This window comes from Hyperolius riggenbachi, chromosome 5, assembly GCF_040937935.1.
Source record: "Hyperolius riggenbachi isolate aHypRig1 chromosome 5, aHypRig1.pri, whole genome shotgun sequence".
Taxonomy (NCBI): Eukaryota; Metazoa; Chordata; class Amphibia; order Anura; family Hyperoliidae; genus Hyperolius; species Hyperolius riggenbachi.
In genome coordinates, this window is record NC_090650.1 from 242671834 (window position 1) to 242694547 (window position 22714).

The following is a 22714-nucleotide window of genomic DNA, read 5'->3' on the forward strand; positions in this document are numbered from 1 at the left end:
CCCTTTAATAAATTTTCCTGCTTTTTAATAATTTTTTTATTCCCCCCTCCCTCCCCCCGCCAGTCAATCAGCATGATCGGCTGTCATAGGCTTCAGCCTATGACAGCTGATCACTGTCATGTCTCCCAGGGGGACAGCCATGGCACACGGCTGTCCCCAGTAAAGCACTGTCATAGATCACAGTGCTATACGGCTATAAAAGACGGCGGTTTTGCCTTCTAACAGTCTCCAGTCTCCTAGCGGAGCTCTGTCATTCATGCATAGATGCACGCGCATCTGCGTGCGCGGTCTCCTGCAAATCCCTGCCCCAGGACTTGACGCCAATTGCCGTTAGGTGGTCCTGAGGCTGCCACCTTGATCGCGCCCATTGGCATTAGGTGGTCCCCAGGAGGTTAAGCACCCTCCAACCCTACAATTACTGATCATTTTAACAAAACATTTTTCACTGAATCTACCCTTGGATTGTGATTTCTGACCATCTGCTTAATTTCTGTTTCATAGTTGTGTGACGGGAGCTCTTTAATTTGTCCAATAAAATGGTAGCAAACATCATAAATAACCAATGGTTTTGTTTGCACATTATTTTGACTTCTTGTAAAATTATTATTTACTTTTTATTGATTCATCAAACAGGCCAACACTTTTACCAGGAACATATTTTATTTTTGAAAGTACAAAAATATAATTTTATATGTATAAAAATAGAATGAACAAAAAATGCACATCGTCATCAAATAAATACCATAATAAATATATTATTAGAATTAAACTATTGGTATCTCTGTTTTGGTTGTTTTTTTGTTTCTTTTTTTTTTTTTTTTTAATCGTGAATGCTTGTTTAATACATGATTTATTCAATAATGAGGAAAACACATACATAAATAAATAAATAAATAAATAGAAAAACAACAAAACAAAAAAATAATAGGTTGTTAAAGGCACAGAAAAGTGTTTAGTATTTTCTTACAACAGTATGCTTGTTTGTAAGGGAATTACTGTCATTAGTAGGAAAATAGTTATATAACATATGAACAGTATTTCATTCTATAGAGTGCAGCATCTTTACAGTGATCTATTTTATTATTACTAGAAAGATAACTGCACAAAGCTTATCAATCACTTTCATCACCACCGTATAAATCTGCCAGTTTTTTGAATCTCGGCCCCCATTCATTTAGAAACTGATAGTCATGATTCTCATCAGTTGCAGGAGACTCCAAGGAACTCAGCGACTCTGCTATAGAATCATTGCCTTCGTAGGCATACGTTGCAAGAGAGTCATATGGAGGTGCAGCTGCATCTGTGTCATTTTGTTTTAGTCTCCTTTGAATAAAATCTTGTACATCAACATTTTCCCACAAAGGAACTGCTCTTTGGATGTGGAATATCGTGTCAGGGATTATATCTCTTCTAATTTTATTTTCTTCTCTAGCTTCAGGATTTCTTAATGCACCAATATCAAAAGCTTGAGTATCTTCTTCACCTCCTCCTTCATCGTTGTATGTCACAACATTATCTCGCACATCATCTTTTGATATTTTTAATGGTTCTTTCTTTCTTTGCCTTTTTAACGCTGCAAAGAGGATGACTAATGCTGGAAATGTAGTGTAGAAAAGAAAATACTTAATCATACTTATACATACAGTCAACAACTAAAAAATAGATACGTATTGACATTTCAAATTCCTGAAAGTTATTTTATATATTTTTGATTATGCAACTAAAAAAAGTGTTTTGAACATGTTTTATGGATTGAAAGCAATTATAACACCAAGTAATGTGTGGGACGTTTTACTAGTTTGAAATATCCACTGACCTAAAAGGTCAAAACTATAATAGAAAATGAAATCAACTTGATCAATACACTGATGGTGATGATCAAATACATCTCTTAATATATTACGTAGCTACACCCAGAATGAAGACATTGTAATTAACAAATCAAAGCCTCTAGTAGCTAGCTAACTCATTTAACTAGCATGTATATGAATGATTTCATAACTTATTGGTCCCAACTTCTACCTCCTGGGAAAAAAACAAAACAAAAAACAAATCACAGTGTTAAAAAACTTTCCCCTCATGCTTAGTAATAATCATTTTTGATTTAAAGCTCTACAGTCCTGGGTTTAAAATCCCCACCTGGACACAGTTTTCATGGAATCTCTATGTGCTTCTGTAGACCTCTAGGTGCTTCAGGCTCCATACAGCCAAAAATTATACTGTTAATGGCTGCATAACCAGAGTCCTCAAACAATATACACTTGTGTTTGGAAGAGATATGAGATTGTAACTCATTGGTTTGAATGGATCACTAATCTGTATAAAGTGTTGTGAAAAAAGGTCTGCACTATATACAAGTTGCAATATTAACCATTTCGGCCTTCAGTGTTTTTTCACCTTATGCATCCGAGCAACTTTCACCTCCCATTAATTTGCAAATAACTACTTATCACAATTAAATGATCTATATCTAGTTTTTTTCTGCCACCATTTAGGCTTTCTTTGGGTGGTACATTTTGCTAAGAATTATTTTATACTAAATGCATTATAATGGGAATATTAAGAACAAAAATGGAAAAATGTAATATTTCTCAGATTTCGGCTATTACAGTTTTAAAAAAATATATGCTACCATAATTAAAACCCACATTTTGTATTTGTCCATTTGTCCCGGTTATTACACCATTTAAATTTTTTCCCTATCTCAATGTATGGCACCTATATTTTATTTGGAAATAAATGTGCATGTTTTTCAGTTTTGTGTCCATCACTATTTTCAAGCTCATTATTAAAAAAAAAAATAGTAATAGACCCTCTTGAAATGCATATTTAAAAAAAGACCCTAGGGTAACTATTTATGTTTTTTTTAAATTGTAATTAAAAAAAATATTAAAAGTTTTATTGGGTTGTTTTTAGGAGAGTGTGGGAAGTTATTAGTTAATTATAAATATAAGTGTGATTATGTTTATTAAAAAAAATGTATGTAGGTGTAATTTTACTATTTGGCCACAAGATGGCATCAGTGACTTTTTTTTTTAGGCATCCTGTAAGCGTACCATGTGTGCTTAGAGGAAGTGAAGAGGGGATGTGTAACTTAGAACAATTGTGGCTTCTCATAGAAGCCAGCGATCGTTCTAATGGGGACTTGGATCAATGAATGGGAATTGTGTTCCCATTCATTGATCTCCGGGCTAACTGGCGGCAGTGGGAGCATGCGCGATCAGCTGTGGCAGAAAGTAGCAGCAGGGGCAGCGTTTTGGATGTAGCAGCTACGCCCAAAAGGCTTAGTAGTTAATCTTAGATAATGTAGAACATGAGAGACCATATTGCCAACACATGATGGATAATAGATAAAGCAAGGTCTGTCACGGCCATCAGGCAGGCTCTAGCGGCAGCTCGCATGCTTCCTGGAGTCTAAATACACTGCCTCTCTCTTCCAGCGGCATCCCTGTAGCTGTGCGCGGACATGGGCGCACTGGCAGCCTTGTTAGGCCGGCACGTGGCTACCCACCACTCTTATGCCTTGCGGGATCGGCACAAGCCAATCTAGGCAGTGCTTGAATTAAAGGGGCAGAGTGACCTATTGGGCACTCTCTTGTATGCTGCTGGGAATTGTGGGAATTGTAGTTTTGATTGTGTGGCCTTGTCTGTTCATCGACCATGATAGAGTTTGGTGCCTTGTGATACTCCTCTCCGTGCAATCAGTATTCTTGTGGATTTCTGTGTAGGACCTTGTTTCTTGTTTGACCCTGTTATTGGATTGCCCCCTGGTCCAACCTTGGAACCGTTCTTGACCTGAGACTGTCTTATCCCTTGGTACCGTTATCGTTGATCTTCCATGTATGACCCCTGGATTGTTATTGGATTGTCTTTGTCTCTGTGATTTGGTACTGTGTTGTTTTGATTACCCGTTGCTGACCTGGACTGCCTGACTTGCCATTTGTTCCTGTCTAGTGTGGTTTTGTTGGTACCTTTGTCTTGCTCCTTTCAGTTCCAATACCTTGCGCATATCAAGACCTGGGTGTTACTGGTTGTTGGGATGATGCATTTGTCATCCCTCAGCTGACAGGGGACGCGCCACACAAGGTGAAGACTGCGGAGGAGATTAGGCATCGGAACTGAAATAATGCCGAGCATCCAGCAGGCCTCACAAGGACAATTCAGAAGAATGTCTACTTTTGCTTTTTTTAAAACAAGGAACACCAAGAGCCCCAATAGTGTAATATGTACTGGTGGTAAATGGTTACTAGATAGAGTAAATATTAATACTCACCAACCAGGGTTACCATTAGGCAACCACTGTAAAGGCAGGTGGGAAGATTTTCCTGACCCCACTCAGGAATAAGAAGTCGCTCTCTGTAGATGAGAAAAAGGGGGTTCAACCCTCCACCCAGGGTGGACTCAATATTATGCAGGAGAACAGAGGCGCCAAAATGATAAAAGGAAACTAAATGAGCTTAAAAACCAAATTCTTGGTAAATAGAGGAGGTAGTGGTGGACTTACCTCCTCCAAGTAGACACAGTCAATATATTTTATTTAATTTTTTGGGGGGAGTTCATAAATAAAATATATTGACTGTCTTTACTACAGTCGTTGTGTGTCTACTTGGAGGAGGTAAGTCCACCACTACCTCCTCTATTTACCAAGAATTTGGTTTTTAAGCTCATTTAGCTTCCTTTTATCCTTTTTGGTGCCCCTGTTCTCCTACTTTTGCTTTTTTGACTATGTAGCTTATAAAAGACTGTGGCAGATTATCATGGAAATGAGGATACCAGGCCATCTCATTTGCCTTTTGCGGAATCTATATGCAAATCAAGGAGCAATAGTCAGAACGGAGTATGAAATAACAGACTGTGTCACAACTGGTAAAGGAGAGTGGCAAATTTACATATTCTCTATTTATTTATTTAGCTTGTATGCTTAATATGTAATGTGGAAACCAAGTTTGGATGAGTCACATGCTGGAATTATAATAGCGAGCAGGAATCTGTGACAAAGGCGCTATTCGTGCTACTGACGAACTATTGTTTGTCCCCTATCTTATTGCCTGATGAAGCGGGCTGTGCCTGCGAAACGCGTTGCATCTTTTGGGGTACCAATAATAAATTTATTTGTTCAATTCAGACAGTATTTTGAGTCTGCTTTCCGGAGGTAAGTCCACCACTGCCTCCGAGCAAATTTTAAAACTTTTATTACTTTTTATCCTGCTGGCGCCTCTGTTCTCTTACGATAATAAAGCAATAAATGTGTATTAGAAATTATTTATGTTCTAGATTTCATAAAAATACAATTTGTTAAATGATGACCACCATTTCAAAAAACCCTGAATCATTTAAAATGTATGCATAGTGTTAGAGGTTCCCCTGATTAAAGTGCACTATAAATTCCTCTCTCAATGTTGCTGTCACTCATTGTAAGCAGTAAAAATCTGACAGATCTGACAGGTTTTAAATAGTTCATCTCAAAATGGGGGACTCTCAATATTTGCTTTTTTTCTTTATTGAAGAAGTTCCTTGAAAGAATCTATATTGTACCAAGATGCCAGCCAGCCTCCCTACTCATTTGCACACTACTTTGTGGTTGGACTAAATAACTGCAATTCAGTCTATCTCCTCATGGGGGATTCTCAGTATCTTTTTTATTCCTTACAAAACCAATCCCTGGTAAGGATCTGTATAAAGATTCATTACTCATTTGCCCACTATTTTTAGTTGGACTCAGCAATTGCTGTTCAGTAAGTGTTTTTGTAAATACAGAAATAACTGAGGGTCACCCATGAAGACATGGGCTAGTTCAAAAATATGTCAGATTTTCAGATTGTTCCTACCTCCTGTAAGTGGCAGGAACATGGGAAAAAAATGGAATATATAGTTCATTTTAATCTGGGAGAAATGTGCATCTTCTAAGTATGTGTGCACAGGTTTTTCACATTTTTTCAAGATATAGGTCCATTAATATGTTAGTTTGTTCTTGGAGTCTGAAAAAAAAAGACTGAGAGACTTGGATCTCTGCAGTCAAGTTGATGAGAAAAGAGAAAAGCAAAAGAGAGGAAAAAATCCTCTTACCCTGTCGGTGTGGTATAGAAAAAGCACCTCATTCAGCATGAGGGGAATCATGTTTACTACTGGCGTGCAGAGTTGTGTTTTTTTTTTAATGCCCTTAGTTGAAGACACAACCCTTTTTTTCTTATTTAGATACCCGAGTTTATCCATATGGCTTAGGGTTCTGTTTCTCACTAAATATTGCTGTAAAATCACTATTTTGCCATAATTTCATTTGCAATTCTCGTTTAGGGAGCAATTCTTTTTCCCTGAACGAGATTTGCAAATGCAATCATGGCAAAATTTTGCCACAATTTTCAAAGAAACAGATTGTGGCAAACACAGCACTGTGTTATTTTCTGCTATTTCTGCCTGCTGTTTTTTTCTCCACTAGGCTGCTATGCCAGTGCTATGGCTGATGCTGTGTCTGATCCTATTTACTACAGTATTATATTATGGTACTGATACTTAAAGAGACACTGAAGCGAGTAAAAAACTTGCTTCTTCTCTTATATTCAGCAGGGGCATGTGTGCCCCTGCTAAACCGCCGCTATCCCGCTGCACAACGGGGGTCCCTTACCCCCCAATTCCCCCCCTGCAAAATCAACGGTCAAATTGGTCGTAGATTTTGCTGCTCCTAGAGGCAGGGCTAACGGCTGCAGCCCTGCCTCACAGCGCATCTATCAGCGGCGCATCGCCGCCTCTCCCCCGCCCTTCTCAGTGAAGGAAGACTGAGAGGGGCGGGGGAGAGGCGGAGATACGTGCTGACAGACACGCGTGAGGCAGGGCTATAGCCGTTAGCCATGCCTCAATGCGGAAGAGATTCCCGGCGAGGACGGAGGGGATTTGGGGGGTATGGGACCCCCGTTGTGCGGTGCGATAGCGGCGGTTTAGCAGGGGCACACATGCCCCTGCTGAATATAAGAGAAGAAGCGAGTCTTACACTCGCTTCAGATTCTCTTTAAGCCCCAATAATATACACTCATACCTCACGCTCCAAGTTTTGAACTACTTCTATGTCAAATTGCAACCCCCCCAGTTCTGCTGGCTCCTAATATAGGGTATATTGAAGCGATCTTGTGAACCAGTGGGGCTGTGGGCAGTGGCGTAGAGATCACCATAGCAGGCATAGCAATTTATATGAGGTCCTACGCCACTAGGGGGCCCACTGATGCTGCCTGTTGTGTGTTTTTCTTTTTTATAGTGCTGTATATATGGCCTCAGAACGCTCCTTTTCCTGCACACTGCAGAGAGGCAGGCAGGTGAAATGGCACTATTTTCCACCTGCCAGTGCCACCTCTCTGCACTATGATAGATCGGGACACTGTTTTTAGTGCTGGCAGGTCCGGAACAAGGAAGAGCTGGCTGTCGATCTGCTGCTCCACAATGTTTGACTCCGCCCCTCCTGGGAGTGGCTCTGCCCACTCCTGGGCGTGGCCCGCCCCCTTCCAGCCATTTATACCAACCAGGTAGAGCATAGGAGGAAGGGGCCCATGTAGAGAGAGAGGAGAGGACTGCGTGGTGCGTGTGTGTGTGTGTATATATATATATATATATATATATATATATATATATATATATATATATATATATATATATATATATATATATATATATATATATATATATAGTGTGTGGTGTGAGTGTGTGTGTGTGTGTATATATAGTGTGTGGTGTGTGTGTGTGTGTGTGTGTGTATGTACAGTGTGTGTGTGTGTGTGTGTGTGTGTGTGTGTGTGTGTGTGTGTGTGTGTGTGTGTGTGTGTGTGTGTGTGTGTGTGTGTGCATGAGTGTGTAAATACAGTGTGTTTGACTGTGCATGTACAGTGTGCAGTGTCCATGTGTGCATGAGTGTGTATATACAGTGTGTTTGTGTGTGTGTAAAGTGTGCAGTTTTTTTAACAAAATTGTGTTTCCAAATAGCAAAATATGTCCTTCGTCAGATGTTTCAAACTTGTGTACAAGGCTTAGTAATGCTTAAGGGGGAGGAACACGTGGCCATCCTAATACCGCTTGTAGGGGGGAGAGACGAGGCTACCCTAATGTGGGGGTGTGATGGGGAGCCCCGAACAGAATTTTGCTATGGGGCCCAGTGATTTCAAGCTACACCCCTGGCTGTGGGGCTGAAATGTGGCACAGGGGTAGTTCAAAATTTGGAGTGTGTAGGAGGTATGAGTGCTGAGATATTGGGCTCAAATCTGGTAGCGTTTAGTAAATAATTACCTCATGGAATTGGGTTTACCTCATGAGGGAAATCAACTTTTGAATTCTGGTAGTTTAAGTAAAGTTTTACCTCATGTAATTTCATGAGGTAATTCATGTGGTAATTTTCTACTAAAAATGTGTGGTATTTAGTAGTGAAATACCTCACACTTGAATTCTGAAGTGAAATAAGGTGCGTGCTTGCATGTCTTTTACCTCACATAATTAGACCTACCTCTACAACATGATAAATGCAGTGCTGTGACAGAATTGTGATATCTGTCACATAACATGGAGCCTTTTCAGCTTGTTCTGTGTTCAGGGCCCCCATATTTTGCTGAAATAAGTAAAGGTGATCTGAACAACGACCCCCCCCCCCCAGCCATTTTGTTTTAAAAAAGAAAAAGTGCTCCAAACCCTGTACAATCCTTCATCTGCTGCGCCCCCCCCCGCCTCTTCAACATTGCCAATACCCAACCTCTGGTTGGAAAAATACACCTTCCCTCCTCAAAAACAAACAAACAAACAAAAAAAACATCTCCCAAAGACTATCCTAACTTATGGAAGAAAGTTAAAGTCTATCACTTATTTGCTGCATGCTTACCACTGAAATACCTCATGTTTTACCTCACTCTATGCATTTACCTCATGTTTTACCACATGTTTTGCCTCATGTTTTACCTCATGTTTTGATATGGAGAAAAATCTTTCAGAATTAATAAAAGAAGAGGAAAATACCTCATGAGGTATTTTACCTACAAAAAAATATTTACCTCACATAGCTACCAGAAATGAGCCCATTGAGTCTTAAATATCAGTAATATGAAAATCAGAAAGTAACCACATGTGATGTCAATTTGGAAATTAACTCACCACCAGTGTGAAGCTAATGGTAGGTTTGTTAGAGAAAACTCAGTTCTTAGAGGGTATGAAGTCCTACAGCCAAAGGAAATCCAGCCCCTACTCACAGGGGCAAACGCAGGATTTTTCAGGGGGGGATTCCTGAAAGGTCCAGAAGTACTTATGTCCCCGAGTGCTTCCGAATACAGGTGGCTCCATACTGCCCATGCACAAAAGTGTGCTGGTGTATTACGGAGCTGCCTATCTTTGGAAGTACTCAAGGACACAATTGTTTCTGAGGGCTTCTGGTAGCAGCAAATTTGAACAGGGGACAGCGCTGGAACAACTCCCCGAGAGAGGACTGGGAGATTGAACTTAGTTTGGACAATTCAGTGGAATATGCCACATAGTGTCACATAGCGCAAGCGGTAGCCATATGATGCAGGGATCTATGCATCTGCGGAAGATGGCGGCGCTATATAAACACTAAATAATAATAATTTGCCTGACCAGGATTGCACTTTTATTTAGCTTTCCTGTATGACAAGAAGACACAGCCAGCCAGCACTAGGGGAAGAGGGAAACAAAGGTGAATGAAGAAGGCTGGTGCACACCAAGTGGGCTTCTGAGCGTTTTTCAAATCGACAGTGATTTCAAAAAAGCACTTGGCTAATGTTACCCTGTGAGGGTGTTCCCACAGCAGCGTTGTGATTTTTTTCAAAATCTCAAGTATACTGCATGTAGCATTTTTTTGAGCGATTCATTCAGAAATCGCTCTGAAAATCTCTTCACAAAATCTCACTCACAAATTGCTAGCAATTGCTATTGTGATTTTGGTGTGCACTAGCCCAGAGAGAGGAGGAGTGGAGAGAGACTGGGAATAGCCTGAGATGGAGCAGAGAGCATATCTGTATTGCAGTCCCACATCACACAGAGGCCACTTGCCTGTAATAGGTCTCATGTCCCTGCTGGTCTCTCACACAAGTCAGAAAGCAGCCCTCCTGGAGTCTAGGGACTGTAAAAAAACGTTTCACCTTGTTTAACACCTTATCCACACATGCAGTCATTATAACAATGATGAGAGACCAGACAGATTTTTGCCAATGGACCCTCCAGGCAAGCTCTGCATCATGCTGTGGATATTTACCAGCTTGCCTGCCCTCTAATTGCACTTTTATCAGCCAGCCTGGTATTTTACATTGCCGTACAACAAACCTGAATACACCAGACACCAGACCATCCCTAAATCACTGAATGAAAGGCGGCCTGGGGGGAGATTGCCCCCCTTCCAGCCAGCACTAGGAGAAGGGGGAAAACAATGGTGAATGCAGAGAGTGTCTCTGTATTGCAGTCCCACATCACACAGGCTACTTGTCTGTAATGTGTTTCCTGTCCCTGCCAGCCAAATCCAAAAAAGCTTTATTGGCAGGACCAAATACATTTAGTATTGCCAAAGCAAAAACAAAACATTAACAACATGGGAGGATTGTGGGAATAGGGGAAGGATATAGGTATACCATCCATAGGGGTATGGAGGATGTAAGGGATGGTCAGCCTCTCACACAAGCTGCAGGCAGCCCTCCTGGAGTTTAGAGACTGTCAAAAACTTTTCAACCTATGAAATGCCTTATGTAGCTGTCTACATGCAGTCTTTACAATAGTGAGAGAGCTGAATTTTTCCCACAGACCCTGCAGGAGGCAAGCCTTTGTATATTTACCAGCTTGCCCGCTTCAGCGATTTCAGGGATTTTTTTTAAAGGTACAGGAGTCTCGGTGGGGGGGGGGGGGGGGGTACCATAGATCCGGAACCCCCATCTGAATACGCCAGTGACTCAGTAACATTAGTTCTAGGCTTAATTACAATTCATCCTTGGATGCACAGCCTTGTGGGTAAAGACTAGGGCCGGATTACCCACAATGCAACCAAGGCCACTGCCTCGGGCTATGAGGGAACATCCGGAGAAACTGTGACCCGCCACGGGTCTCATGAAGTTCCACTGTGGGCCCCTTTCCCTGCAGCATTGTGTGTCTCACCACTCTTCCCGGCCACTCAGCGGCCCAGTCTAAGTACTCTGCGACACCTTCCTGACTGAACTCATATATCCTGGATCCAGCACCAAATTTTACTGATATCCTCTCCTCTGCTGATTAGCATCTGGTTGCCATGGTTCTGGAGGTCGCCTCTCACGATGTCATGATGCAGTTTGCATAGCTGGTGGCCAGTATTATAGCGAGAACCCTTCTAAATAGGATACATTTTAAGGAGAGGTCAAATCGCCTTCTCCCTGGTTGTCACTCAGAAACAAAAATGACATAGCGTGATCCTGCTTACATTCAAACCCATACACCACTTGGCATTTAAAACTTAAAAGACAGGGCCAACATAGCGTAATTCCACTTTAATATATTTAAAACACACAGTATTGCACTCACATGTAGCTAAATCAATGTGCATATAAAAAGTAACAGGACGTCCTCACTGTCGCCGTTCTCATTCAGCGTCTCCACACTCTGCGCCTAAGGCCCGATAACAGCTGGTCAGCAGTGGATAAGCCATTCTAGTCGGTGAGCATGCACTTTGTTCCCTATATCACTGCGGTGTGGACACTTAACCCTTTGCACTCGTATGTCCCACATAGCGGGACATTGTGAATTCCGCATTGCACTCGTATGTCCCACTATGCGGAACCTAAGTGCAGCGGCGGTTTGCGGTGCACCAGGACCCCCTGCAATGCCCGATCTCTCTCCCTACCTTAGTGGGCATGTAAAACTACATGCCCACACTCTCCGTACACTCCTAGCCGAAAACCGGCGCACCAGGAAGTGACAGATGCAAAAACATTTCATTGCATCTGTCTTTTAAAATGTTTGCAATTTTTTTTTTATATTGATTAATTAATGAATCCTTTCTGCAGATTCCTTTCTGCAGATTGCATGCACATTGCATGCAGATTACTTTGCAGATTTATTGCAGATTGCCTGCAAAGTTGCATAGAAATGCAACGGCATCCTATGGAATGGACTGGGGGAGAGTGTAAATAGTAGCCAGTATTTTATTGCTAATATGCCCAATCGAAATACCAAAGATTGCATTGTGTGTAGGGACAGTAAGACACCGGGTGGCAGGCATAAAACCACCTATGATTGTGAAACTTGCTCACACAGGCCAGGATTGCACCCAGGAAACTGTTTTACAATTTACCATACATTGGCTTTCTCTTCTGGTACCAGCCAAGAGAAGATGCCAAACTGTCCAAATACGATATCAAATTAAACGTTATAATGTGTTCTTTAAAATAAGATATACAATGTTACTGTGTTACGTTCCATGTTAAAATGGGAGAGAGAGTGAGAGGGAGAGCGCATTTCTGTATAAAAAACCTCAGAGCAGAAACGACTCCCTTTAGGAAAGAACTCTGAGTGGAAAGGGTTAAGAGAGTTATACACGGAGCACTAGTGGTGTGGGTGTGAGTGACAACCAGGGAGAAGGTGATCTGACTGCGAGGAGCATCATTTCATTTGAGCCTTATCTGCTGATCTGTGACTAAATCAGCCATACCTGTTGGTAAGAGTATTTCAGACTTTTTTCAACTTTTGTGAAGATTATGAAGCTGGTGTTGAGGTTCAAGTGGATTTATTTGGACTATATGCTGTTATGCAGATCATGGGGTCTATATAGCCGGGCAATATTCCACAGGAGGACTATAATGTGGCATGTTATGAGATTGTAATGTTGATGTAGAGCGCTGTACCTTTGTGCATAGTTTTGCAGACATTCTTAATTGCAGCTACAAACAGCTGGCACTTGCATCCTCTATTTGTAGCCACAGTTTTCATAGTGGGCAGCCCCTGTGCCCATATTTATAGCGGGCGCCCCTTCCAAACAGGGAGCATTTTAAGGGGGGCTAAGTTTAGGTGCAGTAAGGGGGTGGAAGCTTAGCTGCCCACTGGGGGGGGGGGTTAAGGTTAGTTGCCCATCAAGGACAGGTTAGGTGTTAGGCACCACAGGGGGTTTAAGTGTTAAGCACCACCAGGGGAGGAAGGAGGGAGAGATCCGCAGACTCTGGATGAGTGTAAAACTGGTAGGTCATTTTATTGGTACAAAAGGACAGATACAGGAAAAAAATTCCATCCACAGGATCAACTAATGCGTATTGGGCTCAAGATATGCCCTTAATCATAGTTGCAATGAACCTGCAAGAAAGTGGAGTCTGTATAGGTGGGAAGGAAAAACCGCCCATCTTAAAGATAAAATAAAACCTTCTGATTTAAAGAGATAGACACATATTTATACATTAAAACCAAGCACAACATTAAAATGTAAATATGTCTATGCATAGACAAAAATGTAACACACAGTTGCCTACTGAGAAGAGAAGTAAAAAATAAATAAATAAACAAACCTGACCAAAATTCATACACTAAACTTAGGTCCCAACGAGCATTAAACCCTGCTGGAGTATGAGTGCCCATGAGGTGGATCCAAAAGGCTTCACGTCAGAGGAGAAGCCTCTGGAGACACCTCCTTTGGCTAGGCATGATACCCTTTCAACCCCCTGAAATATAAAAGAAGTCATGTCACCCTGGTGATAAAGTTCAAAGTGTTTTGAAATTGCTGACTTCTTAAAGGTTTTCCAGTTCACCCCACAATAATGTTCACCAATGCTCGCATGCAAGTTTCAACCAGTGCAGCCAACACATTGCTTGAAACAAGTCATATCACATATATTACTGTTGGTGTCATAGTTCACATATTGTTTAATGGGAAACGATTTTTGGGCAGCGTAGGAGAAAATGGAGGTTCCCAGTGTTGGACACAATAGTGACAAGTGGGGAAACCACAGCCACAGGGGTAGGAAGCAATGGTGGAGAGCCACGTAGGAGTATGCGCAGAACTGGGAGATCTGAAAAGGCTTGGGAACAGGAGGGAGCCCAGAGTGTGGGCCCTTTGGGAAGAAAAATGACATCCCCCTCAAGGACTCGCCTGAATTTAGGATCGGAATGCAGCACTGGAAGGAACTTCTTAACTGTATTAGTTATTCTACCAAATTTCAGGCTGTATTCAGTGACAAAAGTCAAGGCTCCCAAAGTCCCAGACACCCACCATGAGCTCCACGACAACTCCTCATGAGCACATTGGATACTCCAAGTGCGGCTTCTCCGCAGTTGTTCCTGAGTATATCCTCTTTCCTTCAGTCTCTGCTCAACTGGCCCACACTCTTGCTCCACTGTGTCAAGGTCTGAGCAACTGCGGACAGCCCTGACAAACTCTCCTGTGGGCATAGCATGAATTGTGTATTTAGGGTGGCATGAACTAGCCAACAATATATGTAAATATTACCAATATTTTACAATTTGAATGAAGTAGCAGAATATCAGTAAATGTACCAATATTCTACTGCCACTACCCTGCACCATTTTAAACATTTTCAAATGTATGCTCTACCCAGTGGGCAGATTATACACAAACTCCAATGAATGGTGGAAACAAGAAGGTAAAAGAGTCCAATCCCTCGCTGTCCCTCGCTGCTAAGACAACAAATGGTCCGAAAAGATGCATATCTAATGCGAATCAATTGTCAACCAAGGAGTCTCTATGCTGTGTGTAACCGGAGAGGGTGATGTATTGCCAATCTATTGTCACATCTGTTTGAAATCTTGTTGAAACAAATTAAACACAGAGGTGTGCATTTTACTGGTGACCATGTGCTTTTTCATTGTTTATTGGAACTGTGACTTATTTATCTTACACATGGAGGCACAGAGGAGTTGCAAGAGCTGTGTTTTTTAGGAAGCATTCTCAAGAGGATTGTTTTGTGTGCATGAACTACTGTTTTTTCTGCCAATTTATTCGTAAAAGAGTCCAATACCTGTCAGAAAAAAATACACCAACAACTTGCAAAGGGTTATCCTTTTCTAGGAATAATACTCAAAATATCTTCAGCACTAAAAGACCTGCAGGCTGGTATGATCAGGAGAAGAAGCCAAAATATTCTTTCCCACCTCTCAAGGTGACCATTTTTTATTTACCAGAACAATCTGAGCAATGTTTCTGCTTGCTCAAATAATCAGAAAAATGGAACCAATTTATCCTGATTTTTCTAAAACTATGTAACAAACAATTTAATAAATACTCAATTTTATTAGTTAATTAGTTTTCATATTTTTCTGTCTGATTTTTCCAATACATCCAATCATATTTTTATTGGAGAAAAAAAATAAAAAAAATTCTCAATGCAAAAAAAGAAAATATTTTAAATGTCTTATACAATTGGTAGTTTTGATTTAAAAAAATGGGAAAATTGATTTGATTCTATTATGTATGGCCACCTTTAGGGGAATATACTCAGGGACTGTCTGGTGTCACTGAAAACTGTTTTTAGATCAGATAATGTTTCCTTCCCCAAACTGAGAAGCCTTGCCTACACCTCACCTATATTGCAAATAGCTGGTAACTTTTCAGATGAAACTTAACATTTTCTCTGGTGCAATGTTGCACCCTGACAAACAGCGTGCTCGCTAATGGTTCTATTATAATTAATTGGAGTGTCTATGCTCTCCCTTATATGGATTTCCTCCAAGATTCCTCTCAAATCCCAAGATTATTTTGAAAAATTAATAGTCAACCTTAAACAACCTAGTATGCAGGTATTTAGGGTTCTACATACTCTGTAAAGCCTTGTGCAATATTTTAAACTCGTTTAAATGTGCACAATAGAATACTGCTGCAGTTCCATACTGCCCTTGCTGATGCGAAGCAAGAATACTTTACCAAGCTCACCGGAGCACTAGCTTCCAACTAGTGCTGCTCGGATACCCCTTTTCAAAATCTAGATCCGATTCGGATCCAGATACCCAGATATCCGATCTGGGTCGGATATCCGATTTCAAAATTTTCCAATCCGAATCCGACTCGGATATCTGACCCTAGTATCCGGGATATCCGGGCAAATTTGGATATCCGGGTAGAAAAAATCGTAAGTGGCCTATAAATTGCTTTAAAAACGTTTTGTAGGGTATATGAGGCATGTAGCATCATTATTTTGTAAAGGGGAACACTAATTGATGATGTGGGGACTTAACCCCCCCCCCCAAAAAAAAAATGGCTGTCAATTAACATTAGGCCTAGGTTCCAGACAGTGGTCATGCAGCCCACATTGTGTCCAAAGTCCAACCGCACAACTGGGACATGACAGATTTCAGCCAAGACACCTCCAAAAAATTATGCAGCAATCGTGTTTTGGTATTAAATATAGGTGGCATCAGTGGCCTATGGCACCCTGGCCTGGTGGTGGGAGCTGCACAGGCAGCAGGAGCAGGGCAATGCAGCAGCAGCAGGTGTAAAGTGTGCCAGGAGCATGCCAGACGTGAGAAGTTGCAATTGGCACTTGGCACGTGGCACTTGGCACGTATCACGTGGCACTTGGCACGTGTCACGTGGTACTTGCCACGTGTAACGTGGCACTTGCCAAGTGTCACGTGGCAAGTGAAACGTGGGAAGTGCCACATGCCAAGTGCCACGTGATATGTGCCAAGTGCCACGTGACACGTGCCAAGTGCCGAGTGACAGTCAGACAGCAGAGGAGAAGACACTAATGCACACTAACTGTCACACTGTCACTGCTCACAGCACAGCAGTTCTGTAGAAAGCTAACACAGTAGTGCTACTACTCTAACAACTACTAGCAATGACTGCAGTACTACAGTACTAACTACAGAATAACACAGTAATCCTATCCCCTAATCCCTAACCTAACCTATACCTAAGGCTAATAGTTGGCCAGCAGGCAGCAGCTGGCCTGGTCTGTGCACAGCACACACACAGACAAATAGCAGCTGCCTGCAGCACACACTCTGACTGTCACACAAATGACATCAAGCTAATTAGTAATTTAACAACAGTGTAGTGATAGTGAAGGGGTTAATCACTGAACAGCTTTCGGTGTATCACTGCTAGGCCATTAGCACTGGAGCACACACTCTGACTGTCATACAATGACATCAATCAAGCTAATTAATGAATTAACAATAGTGTAGTGATAGTAGTGAAGGAGTTAATCTCTGAACAGCGTATCACTGTGTACAGCCCTTGCTACTAGGCCCAGCAGCACTGGAGCACACACTCTGACTGTCACACTATGACATCAATCAAGCTAATTAACGATTTAACAATAGTGTAGTGATAGTAGTGAAGGGGTTAATCACTGAACAGCTTTAGGTTTATAACTATGTACAGCCCTTGCTAGGCCACCAGCACTGGAGCATGTCTCTCAGTGAGCATTCAGCAATCTAAGATGATATGTCTCATCATGGCAGCCCTCCTTATTATACAGGGGGGCTGGCCAGTGTCCCTTTCTGTGATTGGGTGCCTGGGTTTAGGCTGGGAGCCCTCTGATTGGCTCAATGAGGTCAGGTGGGGCTGGCCAGGGTTCCCCTCTGTGATTGGTTGCTAGGGCTTCTGATGGGAGCCCTCTGATTGGCTCCAGGACGTCATCTCCTTAGTTACAGTATTTCAGATCCGGATATCCGCGTTATGCGCCCAAATATCCGCAGATAGCTAGCTGGATTTTTGAAAAAATCCATAATCAGAATCCGATAGCGGAAAAAAGTTTGGATATCTGGGTTACCCAGGTATCCGGAATCCTGATGGGCAGCCCTGCTTCCAACCCCCGACGTCTTTTTGCCACTTTAAACTCCCTGCTTAACCCCCCCCCCCCCCCCCCACACACACACACACACACACACACCCCACACTCTCTGTTTCCTCCCTCTCTGCCACAGATTTAGCCACCCACTTCACCAACAAAAATGTCTCCATCCGTCAGGAAATATCCAATCTTCAATCTTCACCTCCCACCTCCTCCCAACCAACTCCTCCTTCACCTTATCCTCCACTCACCTCCTTCACTCCTACTACCACTGAGGAAGTCAACCACCTACAGCAGACTTCCCATTCCACTACCTCCCCCCTTGACCCCATCCCTTCTGATTTACTCCAGCCTCACTTTACAGATTTGGCCCCTGTACTCACTACCCTGTTTCACCTCTCCCTCTCTCCACAGGCATCTTCCCCTCAGACTTCAAGCAGGCCACTGTACTACCCCTGCTCAAGAAACCCTCCCTTGGCCCCTCACTACCCTCCAAGTACCGGCCTATCTCCCTCCTCCCCTTTGCCTCAAAACTCCTTGAGCGTCTGGTTTACAAATGCCTGACCCAGTACCTAATTGCCAACTCACTGCTAGACCCACTGCAATCTGGATTTCGGCCTACCCACTCAACCAAAACAGCTCTCACCAAAGTGGTCAATGACCTTGCCTTAGCTAAAGCTGAAGGTAAATACTCCATTCTCCTCCTCCTTGACCTTTTAGCAGCTTTTGACACAGTAGATCATCCCCTACTCCTCCAGTCCCTCCAGTCCATGGGCATTCACAACCTCGCCCTGACCTGGCTTTTATCCTAATTCTCCAACCACTCCTTCTCAACTTCCTTCAATGAGTCCTCATCCACCCCCAACCACCTCTTGGTGGGAGTCCCCCAAGTCTCGGTCCTTGGCCCCCTACTGTTCTCCCTATACACATCCTCCATCGGCAAGGTTATCTCCTCCATGGGTTTTAACTATCATCTGTATGCTGATGACACCCAGATCTACCTCCACACCCCTGACATATCCCCCACTAACATGGACAAGGTCTCCTCCTGCATATCAGCCATCTCCTCCTGGATGTCCATTAGGTTCCTGAAACTAAATCTAGACAAAACAGAATTTATGATCTTCCCACCCCGGCCATCCCTGAACCTCCCAGATGTGCATGTCACTGTTAACCACACTACCATTTGCCCTGCCTCTCAAGCCCGCTGTCTGGGTGTCACCCCAGACTCCACACTCTCCTTCACTCCCCACATACAAAACCCTCACAAAGTCCTGCAAATTCCACCTTCGTAACATCTGCAAGATACGCCCTTTTCTGACCTCTGCCACCACCAAACTCCTCATCCATGCTCTCCTAATTTCCCGCCTTGACTACTTCAATGCCCTTCTGTCTGGTCTCCCTATGACCCGAATAGCCCCACTGCAGTCCATTATGAATGTGGCAGCCAGAACTATCCACTCCTCCCATCGCTGCACCACGCCAGCTCCCCTCCATGAATCCCTCCACTGGCTTCCTATCCAGTCCAGAATCAGATTCAAGATACTGTGTCTGACCTACAAATCTGTCCACAAATCCTGTTTAACCTACATTTCTGATCTTACTCAGAGGTATACACCTAGTCACTCACTCCGCTTCTCGAATGAACTTCGCCTGATCGCCCTCCGCATCACCCAGTCCAATGCACACCTCCAGGATTTCTCAAGAGCTGCTCCAATACTATGGAACTCCCTACCTCCACCCATTAGGGCAGCCCCCTCCTTCAACATCTTCAAGAAGGCCCTCAAAACTTACTTTTTTACTCTGGCCTACCACCCCCCACAAGTGCTTTAAACCCGCAGCTGAACTCTGGTCCCCTACCTTTCATGTCCCTACCTCTTCCTCTACATTGCAAGCCTTTGGGCATTACTACCTATCTCCATTACTGTGCACCCTTGCTATGCATTTGAGTGAACCTAACTTGCCTAATCTCCATGCTCCCATCCAGTGACTGACTAAGCATTACCTTGTACTCATACTGTGCTGTGTGACCTGGATTTTCTTGTATTCCTGTATTGTCATATTGCTGTATGTCACCCCTAAGTATTGTATGTAACCGAAACTAATGTCCAGAACTGCGTAATATATCGGTGCTTTATAAATACAACAAATAAATAAATAAATAAATAATATAGAACTTACTAAGAAGTATCAGGAAGCAAAGCAAGATTGCAATCAGTGCCCCAGTGCTCAGTCCAGCTGGAAGTAAGAAAGCCTCCACATTGCACGTCTGCACATTCCCCTTCTTGTCACAGGAACAGACTTGTATGGTAAGTGTTTCAGTGCTGCTTTGAACTGGGTAATCATTGTCAAAAATAACTATTGGTATTGTATAAGTACTTATTTTATACCGATTATATCGGCTTCTCTTTGTTAGGATACTTGCTGTATTGTCTGTAATTCAGAACAAACAGAGAATAACAATATGTATTGAACAAAAAACGCATATAGTTAGTGACAAATGCGTGAAAAGTAGGTTTTGTTTACCTTTATTGTCTAGGACGGTAAAGTTCGGATCATTGGCATACTCTGGCACCATTTCAAAGAAAAATGTATGACCCCAGGGAGGTTCATCTTTGTCTACAGCACTAACTGTTTGAATAAGCTGTAAAAATGTAAACAAACATTTTAACAATGAACTCACAGCCAAATGTTACATTCATATTTGTATTACTGTACTGTGAAAGAACTGGTGATTTATAGCTAAAAAATTCTAACGTTAAAGTAGGAATGCAGCATTTTACAACTTAATTGGCATTATGAACAATGCAAGGAAGGTCAAACTAGTCAGGTGAAGGCAAAATGAATCTATTGTAGTATGTTCATGCACTTAAAAGCTGTTATAGCAAATTATACCTACTCCCACTGTATGGTCTAAACTCTGTTTTACTTACATTGCCATTTAATTAATTGTATTAAACTGCACATTTTTGGGTGAGATTTGTAACAATTAAGACTTGATCTACACTATGGTGGACCCAGCTGAAGCTACAGCATATCCAAATAATTAGAGATGGCTCGAGCCTCCGATTTTCAGTTAGCGAACCTCAAACGCGAACTTCCGCAAAAGTTCACATTCGCGCGATCAGGTAGTGTAATTAGTGTATAGCTTCACACTGACAGATCAAACTCACTGTGTAACGCACCGCAAACAGCTTTTGTTAGTGATGGCCGTGCGCACCATGGCGAGAGTCCAGGCGATGGCGGCTTTCAAGCCCATATGGTTGGGCTGAGGTAACTCAATGAGAGAACAACAATGACTGAGTGTCCAGCTGATCGAATTTGGTCTGTCCACAATGAAGCAACGACCTTATTATCTTGGGTCAGGTGTGCCCCCCAACACACTCATATAGCCAGTCATTGCTTAATTGTGATACGCAAGCCCCTTCACTGCGGCAAGGTAACGATCACGAAGGGGAATTGACACATGTACATGCCTTTTGTTTTGTTGTTGCAGCCCCAGTGCAGCCAGAAAAATTAGGCAGGCATGTACACGCACCAGAAAAATGATTATTCTTTTTGTTAGCGGCCTTAAAAATTCAGGAATCCATCTGGAGTCCTGGACCCTGTTGGTGGTAGCGGAGAAGGCAGTCAAGCGGCCTGCAGTCAGAGATGTTGTGTAGGGATGACTTAGTCTTGGGGCACACAGTCACACGGCGTGCGGGCAGAGATGCTGTGTGTGGGGACTGACTTAGTCTTCGGGCAAGCCTGACTGTGCTTTGCAGACCAGGCATCTGTGGTCAGATGGACCCTTGACCCAACACTGTGTGCCAGAGATGACTCCACTTGCCTTTCAACATCACGGTACAGTGTGGGTATCGCCTTTTTTGAGAAATAATTGTGGCCTGGTATCTTCTACTGCGGTATGTAGCATTGCTTTTGTGTGCTGCTTTTCCTCAGGTGGTCATCCCATTGCAGTTTGTGCTTTTTCATCATGTGCCTTCGTAAGGAAGTTGTCCCTTTGTGGGTCTTGGTCTTTCCACGGCTCAATTTTTCGTTGGCAGAGAGTACAGATGGCATCGCTCTCATCTGAGGCAGACACGCAAAAAAATTTCCACACCGCTGAGCCCTGGGATGATGGCACTTTGGTGATGACTGCCGATGGAGTGTTAAGTGGGGTGCCAGAATCAGAGCAGGAGGAGGAAGATATGTCACGTTTCCGTGCGTAAGCTGAGGAAGATTAGGTGTTTTGTGTTAAATAGTCAACTACGTTCTGATAATATTGGGGGTTGATAGCATCTAACTCCCACTCAGTAGTGGGAAGCCACTGACTAGTAAAACATATTATTGGATCTACCTACAGTCCACCATAACAGTCAGAGCAAGATCATCCACAAGGCACCTAGGCAGGTGCCTTGAGCCCAATGAATGTCAGGGGGCCCAACAGCTTCTTTCTTTAACCTGTGTCCTATCTCAGATTACCAAGAGAGCATAAGGTAGAAATTACTATCTTGCCTATGACTTCATTTGATATTTCTATATCCATATCTGATAACAGTTCAGGATCCCTCTATATATATTCCACAAAAGCTTGTTGAATAGATGTCTTCTGACCCGACTCCCAGCCGTGGACGAGTGCATCCATATTGTGCATGTGTGAGTACGATCTGCACATCTCCAGTAGAATGAAGTGCTCATGTAAGGAGGAAAAATACACACACAAGTGGCTTCATTCTACTGGACATGCACAGAACTTACTCACACAAGCCTGGTCCGGAAGCGCCCATCCAGGGCTGGGAGTATGGCCAGAAGATGAATAGGGATCCAGTGCTGGAATGGTGATCTCTATGAGGATCTAAAAACATCTGGACCATCTAGAGCAGGCATGGGAAAACTTGGCCCTCCAGCTGTTGAGGAACTACAAGTCCCACAATGCATTGCAGGAGTATGACAGCATGACTCATAAAGGCAAATGCAGTGTGGGATTTGTAGTTCCTTAACAG

General features: G+C 42.8%; 1 protein-coding gene across 1 annotated transcript in view; it reads right to left on the bottom strand.

Moving 5' to 3' along the window:
- Nucleotides 1-933: 933 nt before the first annotated feature.
- LOC137518634 (cadherin-9-like) overlaps nt 934-22714 on the bottom strand; it is a 232326-nt gene continuing 210545 nt past the window's right edge. The window contains exons 10-12 of the mRNA XM_068236736.1: nt 20259-20376; nt 19914-20165; nt 934-1594 (exon numbers count right to left, since the gene is read on the bottom strand). Coding sequence (XP_068092837.1) covers nt 1113-1594; nt 19914-20165; nt 20259-20376 — 852 coding nt within the window. The 3' untranslated portion in view covers nt 934-1112. The remainder of the gene's footprint in view (nt 1595-19913; nt 20166-20258; nt 20377-22714) is intronic.